We start from the raw sequence: 15,432 nt of genomic DNA, 5'->3' as shown, positions 1-15,432 counted from the left end.
AATTCAAAATGGTTGGAATAAAGGATTACTCGATCGGCGAAGTGATTAAGAAAACTGTTAAATATATCGAAATTTTATTACAAAAAGTAAAACTTAACAGTATAACTAAATTTATTCACACTGATTAAGTATTTGATCATTTTGAATATGCTCGATGTAAATTTATAATATGTCTTCATTAAATCCAAAATGACTCAAGTCCAAGCAATTTTTAAAATCAGCCTAGTTACTATTCTCGCATATACATACACGCTCTTTTATACAAAAAAAATGTATATAGTTTTTGTTTTTATAATCTTAAATTTTTGGAATAAAAATATATATACATAATGTTCATGTCCTTATTTATATGAAACATGTTCTTTCAACGAGTTGAAGGAAAAGCAACAAGATGGTTTTCCTAATTACAATGGGAGGAGACAATTTTCTTTTTGTTTTCTAGCAACACAAATAACATACAAAAGGACAAAGAGTTCTCCCTTGAGGCATTTATTCATTTTGCCAATTATTTCTCTGTGGCGCATGCAAATTTAATAGCTTTACCTAATGTAGGCTCCAATTAACATTTACAGTGAGTGAAAATGAATGGAGTTTTGAGGCATTTAAAATCAAATAAAACTATCATTAATAAATTAAATAAAAACAATCAAATTATCAACATAAAATACAAAGATGTTTGACCATGATGTTTTTTTTTTTTAACATTTTATCGTTTTACGCATGAGAGTTAAACTGTTAAACACATAAAAAATAAAATTCATTGTAAATCTTGTTCTTGGATTGGCATTTGACCTAGAAACAACAATTGCTGCAGTGGAAACTATTGTGAAAATCATATTGAAAAACCTCAGAGTACTGAGGGTTTTTCTGACATTATATTCAGGTGGGTTTATAATAATAATAATAATTGATATATAGGCCAAGAGGTTCTACAGTGATGTTTCTTTTCGGGATTGTGATGTTCAAGGTTTATGCGTATATATGAATGGCTTATTGGATTCACTTTTCTGGAAACTTTTGACCTTAATGTAATTATTTGCGTTGCATTGTATACATGTGTGTTAAATTAATAAGGGATGTACTTTTTTTATATGTATGTATGTATGTATGTATCATCTTTAGGGTGAATCACAGGATTTTAATTTTAGCTATGTAAGTTTAACAATCAATTAAATTGTATTTTGTATTTTAGTTTGTCCCTTATATAGTTCTATCGTCTCGTGGTTAATTTTTGTTTTAAAGTAATAATTATCTTCGTTGTTGCCAATTATTCAATTAATTGAAACTTGTTTCACAAATTATGTATACATGATTTTATTTGCAGTCCGTTGTTATTCTTATGTATTGGGTTGTTGTTTATGTTGTTGTCAGGCACTACTTCGATCCCGTTTCCGATTGTTTAAAGAAGCAAACTTTACAATACAGCTTGTTCCACAAGTGTTGGATTTTGCGTAAGATTAACCGTGGTCGCCAAAGAACGCGAACTTGGTCGGTCGTGTAAATGGGTGCCAAGACACGGTGGTGCAAAGTTCCTGCAGCAGCTGCTGGTAATGAGACTTTCATGGCATTGATGAGAGTCTGCTGCGAACATTGTCGTCACCGCAAGCAAGTAAAGTGCACTTCCAACCAGCATGGACAGCCCATAATATCCTGACGTCGGTAGGTGTTACCCCATCCTTTGGCAAAGCTGATTTTCATACTAAATTGGTCAATGGGCCCCAAGTGAGGATGATGCGGTTGTCTACCAGCCAACGATTGAGCCCTAGAATATGCAAAAGAAGGCCATAATTAAACGTTAATCTATACCATTTGGTTGTGTGACTTACCTGTGTATTTGAAAGGCCTTCAGACAGTAGCCGGGCATCACTTTGCAAACCCGATCCATGTCCTTCGCTAAAGTGGGAGAGTCTACGAATATTGGAACATTGCCACGATTGTAAATCCATACATCATTGCTCTCTAAGCTCAAAGTAACACCTGATATATAGAAATTTTTCTGTCTCACACGAACTTTTCAAAATGTTTGTAGAACAGAATAGTATCTTACCCAAACCAACTTTCTGACGCGTATTTTGCACTGCATCCGAGGACTTGGCCTTTGCAGACGCCTTCAAGTCGAGCAGACACATGCTATCACCACCGAAATCGTCAGGACCTTCTGTAAATATATTGACAGCCGGCTCCTTGGCGTAGAAGAACTCGCCAACACGTTGGGCCAGCTCCCAATAGGCAATCTGGCACCATCCTTTGCTATAGGCGGTGCGATCTGTAAATATTGGACAATGTATAGGAGAAAGTAAGTAACATTCAACAGAATAACTAATGCTATATAATCATATACATTTGTAGACTTTCAACGAAAAGCATCTACAATTAAAGTAATAGGTCAAACCTTCAATAAAAACAGAAAGAAGACTACATATGACTGACACTTGTTTGGAATAATAATTTTGGATTTTGTTAAGTGTACCCTCCCCCTCCGTTTCCCCACACCTTTGCTTGGATGGTTGTTGTAGTTAAATGAAGATATTGTACACAGTGCAAGCTTCGCAAATATTTATTCGGATGGTCATAAAATTTGCGCTTTTGTTGTTGTTGCTGTTGTTTTTTGTGTGGGCGACACACACAGAATTTTATTTTGAATACAAATACATGGAAGCAATTCTCCATAATAGAGAGGGGAGAGACAAAAATACCAGCACAAGAAGAGAGCAAGGCCCATTTTATACAAATACATATACAAAGGTACACCCATCCATCCATCCATCCAACCAAACAACCATACATCCATGTATGTAGATGTGGGGCCATTTAAATGGTAATAATTTTGGCGCCATGGCATTACGTAAACAGGCCGGCGCGTCGCGTTTGGCTCGATTCTGAATGGGTGACGGAGCAAGTGCAGGTCTTTATTTGATATTTTTTTATTGTCATTAGCGCGCGAGCTATCCCAAATTGGACATGGGCTTAGTGTACTGACATATCATAAAATTGGGGAAAACTTAATGATAATTGCCAACAAAGTGTTTTAAGTTAAGCTTATTGAAATACTTCTCGATCTTATCTAAGATGGTCTAAGCAAATGTAAGGCATTAACTAGGCATTTAGCCAATTGCTAAAAAACAGAAAATTGTAAAACAAAGTTTTCAAGTTAAGTTCTCCACAACGTAATGAAAAGTCCAAACACAGACGGGCCAAAGTCATTGGCGCCATAGTTAAAATATATTGCTATAAATCCATGGGAGGCTAGTGGCTGCTTTTATAGGTTTTGCATGCATGCGCGGCGCTTGTGGTCGAGCACAAGAAGGGTGGGGGCGGACAGGGAAAGTGGGCGGTATGGGGGAACGGTAACGGACGCCAACGACGCGTCATTGCCATTTGGCTAGCGTGAAAGGTGGCATTCGCCGTTCGTTGCAAGTGGCGCCTATCCCTGTCCGCTGTTTACCTAATTTACGCCACACCATCACCAAGAAACTAATATTAAAACTGGCGTCGCGCCCATGATTATGAAATAACTTTTCTGGTGCTGGCTGATCCAGAAACATAGATAAACGTGTACGTATGTAGCTCTAAGAGAGTGTCAGGGATCATGAGATCAGAGAGAGGTCATGAACATAATATTCCCATATATTGTACACACAAATAACTGTACATTTGTCTGTATATAATTGGATATCTTGCGAATCTCTACATGGGGGATAGGGGGAAGGCCAAGACATGGCGCCACGAGAAGAATCGATTGGCCTGTTTGTGATTCTTAGCGCCGCTTTGTCGGTGTTTATTTCTCATTCTCATATGTAGATATACACCACCTACATACATATGTATGTACATACATGCATAATGTATATATACATAGACCAATACAAAGGTTTGCACTTGTACAAGTGTCCATCTACAAACCATCATCTTTAAATTTAGAATATTTTTGTCTTGAAACAGTGTGGAAGTGTTTTTGCATTGTGGTTACAAAATGTGCAATATTTTTGCATCGAACATGCACATAGATATATACATACATGTGTATGTATAGATGTATGTACGTATGTATATGTATTTCTATCGCATTGCATCTGAATGCATAACAAATTTACATTATCTATTTTCGGCCATGTTCATGTTGCATAATTTTAAGCGCCGTTTTTGATCTTAAATCAAAATTCTACAATTTGGTATCGAATTCAAACTTGATATTTATCAATTTCGTGCTAGTCAGCGAAAAAAACAAATTCGCAAGCGTGTGATATTTATCTTTGCTAAACCGGAAAATGGTTAATAAGACAAGTTTTTTAAACATACATACAAACAAATTTATGTGCATACACATGTGATGCCTTTAGCGAATATATTCAGTTTATCCCATGAAGAGATAATGGGTAGTACCCAATGTCATGAATGATATCATGAATGTGCATTGCCACTCCCACAGTTCCTGTATAACCATAACCTCAACCCCAAAAACCGTGTCCAGCGTGTCCGCTCTATAAAACAAAAACGTCTCAAAGGCAAGCGCCAAGATTGTTGTTGTCGGTTCACGGGGCAGGCGGCACTGGCACTGGGTTTTGTTTTTTTTTTTTCGCTCATTATTTATTTTCATTTCGTTTTTTTTGTTTTTTGTTTTTTGTGTGCTGTTTTCGCTTAAGAGTTAATATCAATATAGAAAGTGACGACCTGACGCGGCAGCCTGGCGCCAGCACAACTTGCTTGCCGGCGTGCTTAAACACACGCACGCGACTTGCTGAGTCAAAGCTCTCTCACACACACACACATGCACAGACACTCACACAGATACTCGTCGCAAACTTTCTCATTGCGAATTAATGGTACAAGTTCTCGCTCCAAGATACACACACACACACACATGCCGGCAGTTTTGCTCAGTGGAGATCTCTTTCTCTCTCTACCCACAAACTAACTGTTGGTTCCAAGTTTGGAAGAGAACAAAAAATATGTATGTGTGTGTTTATTAGGGTGGTCATTAAAAAATTCTACATGATTTACAAAAAAAAAACCCAAAAAGGAAAAAAACTAAAAACTCTTTCAAAAGTAATCTCTTGATTTGAGTCAAATTTTTAGGCAATTAAGTTTCTTTTTTTTTTCGTTTCCTGCTGATTAAATCCTGACCATCCTGAAAATATTCCACTACCAAGCTAATTTATATACACACACACAAACACACAGCCAAAGAAAGGCGCTTCTCTGACCACGTTTTTGATTCTCCCCTCTCCACACCAACAACCAAAGAGACTCACCTTTGCCGTCAGTGGTAAAAGATTCCAGACTTGGGCCGAACAACTGTGATTCGGTGGTGGTGGTGGTTTGCTTGATGATGCTTGAAATGCTGGAACTGCTCCGACCACTGTTGGGTATCGGGGCCATCCATGTGGGCATAATTGACTTTTCGACGTTTGGGAAGTCTTCTTCGGAATCTGCAAAGTGCCAAATTAAAATTTAAGTTCCCCATGGTCATCATTTGGGTGCATTGGCGCACACTAAATGCATATGTTTGTATGCATACCTGCATCTCTCAATCGGAGCATTTTTGAGCGGTGGTATGGTGGCGGTTCGGATTCTGAAATATTGACAGAAAAGAACATTCATTGAAATATCTTGAGAATACCAATTTTTTTTTTTTACATCTGTATTAATATTTAAATTTAAATTAATTGCGCTTATTAGAATACTTTGGGAAAAGAAGGAAATTTTAAAAATACGTAACATCCACAAAAGATTAAAAATAGAAAGGATTTACTTTCAATAACTGTTTTAATCTAATATCGACTTCTAAACTAAATCCTTGCACGAGTATATCCAAAATTATTACTTCCAGTAATCCGAATGTCCAAACTAAAGCCTTGTACGAATATTCATTTTAATAACTCGAATATAAACTTATTTTAATGAATTTTAAGAAACTCCAAGCAAATCTCAACGAACGGACTCAAAGTAACTTGTTTTATTATTACGCAGATAACTTTGAGTACTCACAGTATTCTAAGTATTCATAGGATTATTTCCAAGTAGTTTTAATACTCACAAGAGGAAATTGAAAAGTGCTAATCACAAATTCAAAAGATTTTGATAGAAACCCCTGAATTGAGACTGTGTCAAATATTACGTCGCAATATTCTAAACTTTCCCTATAAATCGCGTTTAAGCTTAAGATTAAGAATGTCCCAAACAGAATGTCAACATTTTGTGACATTTTTTATTGTTTTTATTTTCCAAAATGGAAAAAACGCACTCAAATAAAATATCTTTTAATGTATCCCGACATAAGGACTTGTAAATTATTGCTGGTTCTTGCAAATTTTCATATTGTTTTGGCCAAAAATATTGTAGACTATTTTGATTTTAGTTATATATGTTTGTATCTTATTTCTGTCATTCAACGCCAAATGTTTATAGAGCTTTGTGGCTATATGATGAGATCATGGCTCACAGAATAACATATACATATGTATGGATGTATCTATATGTATATACATACATACAAACATAAATTCAAGAAAACCAAAGCGAAACGACAACAGAAACAAGCAACCAAAAAAAAAAAAAAAAATGAAAAAAACTTGAGTGTAAGTAAGCCAAACATCAGCTCGGCGAAATAAAAATAAATAAAATAAATAATGTTTGCATATCAGGCACCACCACCAGGGGGACAGTTTATTGGCTTTGATGTGCTGCGCTTTTTTCTGTTGGTCCGCCGGTACCAGTTAAACCTGATTACGATTACGTGTGGACGTTGTTGTTGCTGCTGCTGCTGCTGTTGAAGCCATCGACGCCAGCCAGCCAGCCAGCCAGCCACACCAACAATATCGTCGTAGTGGATCTAACAATTCTTAAAAAAAAGCTAAGCGCACAAGCAACCAAAACAAAAACGAAGGGAGCAAAATATTCCAGCTTTACTTGAATCACCATCCACTCCCCTTCCCTCTAGCCACCAGGCCCCCTATCAAGAGGGGACAGCGACGACTCCACACACAATCCAATGGATCGTTCGATCGATCGGCTAACTAAATAATCAACTGATTTTTGCATGGCTTGCTGTGTATATTGGCTGTGTTTTTTTTTTTTATATGATTGATGGGGTCGGTTCGAAGGAAAACGAAACGAAACGACAAAAAAAAAAGTCATCGCTACACATAGATAGATCTTCCGCAATAACACAACAGATCGTATTGATCGGTGTGAAATCACATTCTACTGAACGATTCTTAAACAAATAGCAATTATTCAGTTTTGATAACATTTCATTCAGCTGTGACATTAAATTGGTATCTACACACACATAAAGTGAAACGGGCACGCAAAAATTCTTCGGTTTCAGATGAATCCAAAAGATACATTTGTATCCCTGTGTGTGTGTGTATTTAACATGGGGGCACACATCACGATCTCGTCGGCCGTCCTTACAATTCCAGGAATTATGTTCCCTTCGTCGTCGTCGTTGTTGATGGAATAATATTATCGACTTGTTTAATGTGTTCGGCGCCGCCATAAAAAAAAACCAGTCACTGCCATCCCATCCCATCCCATGATGATGATCATCGGACGACCAGACGACGATGACAACGAGCGACGTAGATTGGGGCGCTAATGCTGTGTGTGTGTGTGTGTATGGGTGTCTCTCGGCTCTGCAGGTATAAATGTATGTCCAATTTACCTTTATATAAATGAGTACACACAGGCTTGTATGTACATACATACATACATAGTTATGGTTTACATTCTAGACTTGGTTAGTCCACCAGACCTACAGCAAACTTGGTACCCAGAATTAATCATTAAAAACCAATGTCTTTCCTTTAGGGAACAAATTGTGTTTCAGCTAGTTTAGTAAAGGAAGTAACATTTTGAGTTTTCATTGTTTCATTCATATCTTTACGAATTACATACATACATAGTTATGGTTTACATTCTAGACTTGGTTAGTCCACCAGACCTACAGCAAACTTGGTACCCAGAATTAATCATTAAAAACCAATGTCTTTCCTTTAGGGAACAAATTGTGTTTCAGCTAGTTTAGTAAAGGAAGTAACATTTTGAGTTTTCATTGTTTCATTCATATCTTTACGAATTTACATTTATATTTGCAGCCTTCTGAAGAGCAATTACTTTACTCAAACATAAAATAAGCTTCTTAACAATAAACTTTAAATTTCTTATTCAAGTTTTCCTTTTATATTAAGAGCCAATACTATTTCTTTGATATTTGCACTAGGAACTTAAAACAAACTCCAATTATCCAATTAATTTTACAATTTAAACTCAGTATTAAGAAATATATTTACAATGACATAGAATATTTTCAAACTGCTAAGAACGATTTAGATATTTTTGAAAATTCGTAAAGAACAGCCCAAAACATGACTAATGCAGAACTTTTTGAGAAACAATTGTTCCATGGAATCTTTAAAATTTTCAGCCTCTTAGAACTTAATAGTTTCTATGAACCAAAGTAGATTCGAGATATAATTTGATATTATTCGTAAGAAAGAATTGAAAGCTTGTGTAAACTAATTTTAATTATAGATTGATATCGTAAACTTTTCCTGGAGCCCCAATTCCCAGATAAACGGAACCGACAACTTATGTCTATGTATGTCTCTATATGCCTATGCACCATACACAATCTCTTCGTAATTTGTAGATACGTTTACAACTTGCAGTCTTGCTTCTTTTTTCACAATATATACATACATATACATATGTGTTTGTATGTGCGAGAGCTAAAAATAAAAACAAACAATTCGAAAAATACATAGTGCGATGCGGCAACTATATAGTGGCGACGGATTTAACGAATAGGACGACGACTAACGGTCGCAGTTTGCGTTGGCGACGACGACTGATTATTTCCTGGCGCCAGTTTCTAAATTTACGCAAATTATTTTGAAAAGAATTTAGTCGCCGTCATGCACGCACCTTCCCTCCGTCGAGATAGATAGTCTCAAAGTGTATCCCATTCACATACACACACGCACACACACACACATCCGTATCTACATACTTATATTGATACACACAAAACGAAGATCACTTCCCAAAGAAAGTCTTTAGATACTCTTTCTGGTTTTGCTACCTGTTAAAACGTGTCTTGCTACAGAAAAATTTATTGGCTGGAGCTCATTCGTAGAATTTCTATAGAAGTGGATAAGTAAATGGAAATCAGCACCCGATCTTGAGGGATCGAAAGGGTGCACTTGGCGCGGGGCGGTGTAGATTATTTCTAGTAATTCTCATAGTTTAAACAAAAGAGTCGAATTATTTAGTATAATGGGGGTTCTAGTCGAATGTAAACGGTCTTGGATAGACTGAGTTTCCACTATATTTCTACCAACTAATATTCTCACAATTCTCAACACTGTAAAAGGAGTTTTTATTTTGATTATACATATGTATTTTATTATACACTTGTATTAATAATATTTATTCCACTTTTATGCATGAATTTGATAACAGAGCCCTGTGTTTGCCACGTTTGCTGATTACGATTAGAGCGAGATTTGCTAGTTGGAAGACTTTGGACCTACCTGCATCGATGAGGTGTAATATGCGAAACCAGTGCAATGGATTGCAACATGCGTAGACAGAGTCTCCAGCATTGGGACAGAGAGGCAGGCGTTTCAGTTCGGCACCATTCCTGAGGTCCGGCCAAAAGAATAGCCGGCATGCTGTAACATGATGCAGATCCTCCTCGGTGGCAATTGTTGTGCATTTGATTAAAATGCACTTCAAGTAGCTCGGCGAGGCATATGGGACAACAACGTTGCCCCCGCCGGTTATGGCTGAGTTCGTTTTCCCCGGCAGATCCACGCGACTTTTCACCGCACGCAACAGGTCGGCATGTTGCTTGTGCTTGAGCAGCTTCATAAAGGCGTCGAATTCTTTGCGTTTGCGAGTCGCTGACGTCAGAGGAATCGAGTGTCTCGAATTTGCCGCTGTGTGGCTCGGGTGTTGTTGGGGATTCGTGTGGCTGGTAGATGGAATTCCGGATTGATGGCTGATCGAGCTGCTCGATTCGTTGGCATGACTGCCACCGCAGCAGTTTCGAAACATATTTGCCGCAGACGTTGCAATTGGGAAGAAACGATTGTTGGTCTGGATTGAGTGTAGATTCGGCGGCGGTGACGGCAGCTCCATCCGTGGTGGCTCCTGCTGTGATCGGCCGCTTCTTCTCTCGTTCAACGAGTCGTCGTTCGAGCTTTCGCAACCGGATCCACCACCTTTGGTATATGTATTCACGGCTCGCGTTGCGTGGTCGCTGTCCGAATCTTCTGTTGGCAAGAAGTCTGCGTATATGTCCGTCTTTGTCTCTGCTAATACTCCATCCAGTCTGTTGTGGTGATGCTGATGTTGATGGTGCTGATGTCGTTGCCTGTGGTTGGAATTCTGAGAATAGGATCCAGAGCAGTCTATGCAATTGTACGGCGGCGGAGGAGTCGAGGTCTGAGCTAGTCGAAAGGACTCGTCGTTGCAGGAGATGCGGCTGCCAATCGATAGCCGCTGCTCTCCCATCCTCTGAGGGTGGAGTCGATGTTGAGGGTGCAGCGGCTGTGGTGACTGTATGGGTAGCCCATCGGACATTGCCGGATTGTTTCTTGACGCATAACGCCATAGTTCTTTCTTTTTTTCGCTTGGGAATATCATGGAGGGACATTAAATTTTTTGGTAACATCGATCCTATCGTATGTACATTATTTGAATTGACTAACTACTTATTTCACTCGGACTCAATGCGGCCGGCTAGTCACGGTTTTTATGGCTTTAGTATGTAGTGTTGTTATTGGATCTCGTGGTGGATGAAACTAGGGTGGGACTGGGGGGTTGAGACCTGTTGCTAAGCCACGTCTCTGGGTGGTTTGTTTTTCAAGAACTTTGCGTTTTTGTTTTCATAAATTCCTTAATCTAGCGTTTTCTTTTTTTGTATCACTCGATGGCTTTGATATGTTTTTGTAGTGCTGCTTTTTGTTTCCTTTGATATGTGTTTATGGAACTCTGCAAGAGATAGAGAGATAAAATTTAAAAAAAGGGGCTTTAATTAGTTACTAGCCAAAATATCGTGTGTGAATGCATATGACATACTATATGTATCATTGAGTATCTGTCTCTAAGTAATTTACTCTGATCGCAGCGTTAAAAAAAAAAAAAATTCATAAAGTGATCTCCTCTATGTATACACATTAGCAATGGAGCGGAGCAGCTGTCGCTGCCTGAGAATGTACTGCTACAAATTAACAATCCCAATACATACAAACAATCCATACACTCTCTGGTATCTTGGGTGTGTGTGTGTGTTGGACTTATACAAGCCCCAACGACCATTTGCTGGCATTTCTTGTGCCCCTTATCGACAACAGTGGCGCCGCCGACGTGACGGCAACTCGCAAACAACAGCAAAAACCAGTGAGAGACTAGTTTTTGGACCAAACCGAAAATTGTATACCCTTTGCAAATGATCAATTGTTACACTCTATTCCAACTGCACTTTCCAACTAGAATTCACAAATACTAATGAAGTTTAGACATTAAATTAAAATACATATGTATTTTCATCTTTCTAAACGTTGCTAAAGTTATGGATACCCTACATTTTGTTAGTGTATTAAAAATTACCAGTCAGCCCCACACAAGCACACACACACAAACATACAATCTGGCACTCAAATTCACAAACACCGCCAACCGCGCCGCACACATACAGAAACGCGCACACAGCCACACACCACACACACATGCATACATACATACATACATACATACATACATACATAGTTGCTTACAGAATTTCGTTGCTTGCGTGCAGCAGCAAAGAAAAAGACATGGTCAGCGGGACGAGACGCGGGGGTAGAGACTCAGGCAAAACTGGCGCCAGTGGGCGCCACTGACGTAATAAAAGAAATAATAGTAACGATGTTGGCGGCGTCGCAATGGCGCCATCAATATAAACTTATATCAGACAGACACGAACAACGACCGACAGCGCCGACGCCGCTGTCGACGTCCGTCTGTCGGTCGGTCGCTTTGTCAGCCGGTTTGGCAAGTTGAAGAATCAACAATTTAAGGTTGAGGTGAATATAAGTTAATCTACTCAGACTCAAGAGTCTGACAAGGGGATGATGTTCAGGTGTGCAAGTCACCGATTTGGTATGGAGAGAAAGAGAGAGGGAGATATAGAAAGGTGCATATACAAAATTTGGAGGAGCAACCTATAAGAAAAGCATTAGAAATAGGGTCAACTGGCTAATTGAATTTTTCGAATCATACTAACCTACAGTTACAGTTCAAATGGTATTTGATATAACAGCCACAAGTTTTGACAGGCAAATCAGTTACCAGAACATCCACTTGTGAGTCTTTTTTCCTGAACTTACAGCCTTAATTTGTGGTAAGAAGAGAAAAAGGAAAGAAACAAGAGAGCGCATAAGAGGAGAGCATAAATAAGCAACAGCGAGCGTATTTTTGTGTATTCATGTGTGTGAGTGTGTGGGAGAGGGGAGAAAAGAAGGAGGAGAACACACTTCCAAGTGTGTGTGTGTGTCTGTGTGTATCTGTATATTTTTTAGTTCTTCTGAGAATTCGTTTAGTAAAAGAATGCGAGAGGCTTGTAAGTGAACCAAAAAGCATGGATTGATATTTGCATCTAAAAACGTTTCACTAATAATTAATAATTTTTTAGCTCTTAAATATTTGTCCAAAAGATACATATGTATATACATATGTATGTATCTATGTATTGCATCTACATTCATAAATTCACAAATGAATTATTTTCCAATTGAAGAATATATTCTCTCAAGCGAGAGAGTGAGAGAAAAAAAGAATGTGTTGCGTAGGTTGTGTCTGAGAGAGAGGGAGAGGCTTAAACTAAAATGATGCACACGCACACACACACACATACTTGTATGTATGAATGTATGCGTGCATGAACGTATCGCATAATCTATGGCGCCACTCACACACAAGCAAATCAACACACAACGATACAATGGCGCCGGCATACTCATACACACACACACACACACGCCCAGTTGGAAATGTATCCATGTTTGTCGTGACAAGACAAGTGATTTTTTTTTCTTTGGGAATATTACTTTAAATTCCTTAAACTTCAAACTAACCAATTCAAACTACTCATTCTCCAAAAACAAACTAATTTTGTTTCCATTCATATGTCGTTAAATTAGTCATACTCAAAAGCCACAAAAAAAGGCAAAAATTTACTTAACCAAATTCATTTCCGCAGTGAAAAAGTCTTCAAGTTCTGGAGCGTTAATAAATAATATAGAAATGCTAAAATAAAATGATTCCTTTGAATTTGCTCTAGGAATAGTAGATACTTTGAAAATTTGTTTTGTCTATGAAACGTAAAGTAGATGAAAAGAAAACTTATCCTTTTTCTCAAATGTGCTGTTATCTATAGGTTTTCCTGATTTAAATTTGAACACGTTTAACAATTGTTTATTATACATATATTGAAATCAATTAAGTCCTTAGTTGCTATGGCACACACAAAATCCTAAACAAATGAGTTTGGCCATAAATTGATTTTCTTTATAATCAATTTCCATCCCTAAGTAAAACGACAAAATACTTCAAATGATACTAAATATGTGTACATTTGTTCAGATCTTTAAAGGACACTTACCGTTATGTGATTTAAAATATAGGATGTCGTATCGCTGATATGGCCATTCCTTTTAATATTATGTTGTTTGTATGATATGTTTTGGATTTAACTTATTTATTTATTTATTCACATTGATTTAGATATTCCTGATATGTATAGGAAGAAGTTTGTTCACATAATATATTTTTTGTTGAATTCACATTTCTGTATTGAAAAGACATTGATTAATAATTTTAAAGGCATTCCGACGAATGTATGTATGTTTGTGTGTGTACACGTGCCGCCGACGCGAACTTTTAATAATTGCGAGTAAAAATCGATCATTTGTGGTTGTTGCTTTTATTTATTGACCAGCTTTTTGTCGCGATATCGCATGTGTATGGCTGTGTGTGTGTGTGCGTGTGTATGTATTCTTGTCCGAGTGGTATATCCGTTGCTAATCAGAAAATAAAAACAATTCCAATTCATATACTTGTATTTTAGGTAAATACAAGGTGGCGCCTATTGGATTATGTATATAATGCATCAAATGTATGTATACAGATGAACAGGTAAATTTAAGAATGTTGCTATAATTTCTTATATTTTTTGTCATAAGAAAATTTAAACGTCAGCATTAAGCAATGGAAACGATAACGCGCGATCGAGGCATTTTATTATACTTTATTTTATTTTTTTTGCAATAAAAGGTCTTCGGCTGCCTTCGTAATTCTATAGAGCAAGATAGGTGGTAAGAGCGCAGGTAAAATGCGGTTAGTAGTCATAAGCTTTGGTCACTCTCTATTTAGAAGTACATAGTATATGTAGATGTTTGTGATTTAATACCTATACTATAGAAGTAATGTGGATCGATCTATGTGCCATACATAAGTCTGAATATGATAACAGAATGACAACATACACACACACACACACAAAGACACACTAACACACAATATTTTATAATTTTGTTGTAAATTAGTTTAGTTTTTAGTTGTGTGGCACTTTTACACTTTAATTTTATCCACAAATCGGCTTACATTTTAGCGCATTTGGGGGGCGTATACGGAATACGAAAAGGCTATTCTTTTCTTGCTCTCGACAAAATTCACATTCACTTCTCTTTTCACTTGGCGCCGCCTTACAATTGGATTGAACGAAATGCAAGAATATATACATGTATATACGTATACGTAACGTAACAACTCAAATTTTTTGTTGCCTTTTATTTGTTGTTGTTTACACCCGCGATTACAGTAATGCCCGTTTCACTCAGCAAACCAAAAAGACGAAAAAAAAAATATCTCGCACACATACACACACGTCCGCGGAAAGCAAAAAAAAAAAAGTATCTTTCGGGTTGATTCTCATCGAGGTGTTCTCTTAAGTTCACCCAGTTTTTGATACTATTGAAAACACATAAGAAAAAAATTAAAAAAGTCTAAACCTAGCGCACGGCCGGTTTAGTTTTCTTAATTATAATAGTAAGCAGTTCTGCACGTTTTTCTTAATCAAAAATCAAATGCGGAACATTAATTGAAAAAATTCCAACGTTTTAAATTCTTGGTATTATTTTGTATAGAAATTCACTTGACGAAATAGTTTGCCAAGTAGATTGCGATATTATTTTTTTTATAACGTCCGACCGCACAACCGCCCACCTTGGAAACAAGAACAACATTAAAGTAGAGATGGTAACTCCATCGATACTATGTTATCGCTTTAATCGAGTGGAGCCACTAACGATAAATTCCCATCTCTAGAATTTTATAAACAATAACTAGAGATGGAACATCAGTCGATTGTACCGCTCTGCCGTC

The 15,432-nt window shown here is 37.4% G+C and overlaps 1 protein-coding gene across 1 annotated transcript; it reads right to left on the bottom strand.

Moving 5' to 3' along the window:
- Positions 1 to 57: 57 nt before the first annotated feature.
- On the bottom strand, positions 58 to 15,209 carry Dad (Daughters against dpp). The gene is made up of 8 exons (XM_068296421.1): positions 14,653 to 15,209; positions 13,652 to 13,837; positions 9,537 to 11,001; positions 5,519 to 5,572; positions 5,253 to 5,429; positions 2,048 to 2,266; positions 1,827 to 1,977; positions 58 to 1,762 (listed from the first exon to the last, which is right to left on the bottom strand). The coding sequence occupies exons 3-8, from the start codon at positions 10,651 to 10,653 to the stop codon at positions 1,597 to 1,599; spliced, it is 1,884 nt and encodes a 627-aa protein (XP_068152522.1). The 5' UTR covers positions 10,654 to 11,001; positions 13,652 to 13,837; positions 14,653 to 15,209; the 3' UTR covers positions 58 to 1,596.
- Between the last annotated feature and the right edge of the window lie 223 nt (positions 15,210 to 15,432).

The sequence above is a fragment of the Drosophila tropicalis genome, unplaced genomic scaffold, assembly GCF_018151085.1.
Source record: "Drosophila tropicalis isolate 14030-0801.00 unplaced genomic scaffold, ASM1815108v1 contig_859, whole genome shotgun sequence".
Taxonomy (NCBI): Eukaryota; Metazoa; Arthropoda; class Insecta; order Diptera; family Drosophilidae; genus Drosophila; species Drosophila tropicalis.
This window is presented reverse-complemented; position numbering and strand designations above follow the sequence as displayed.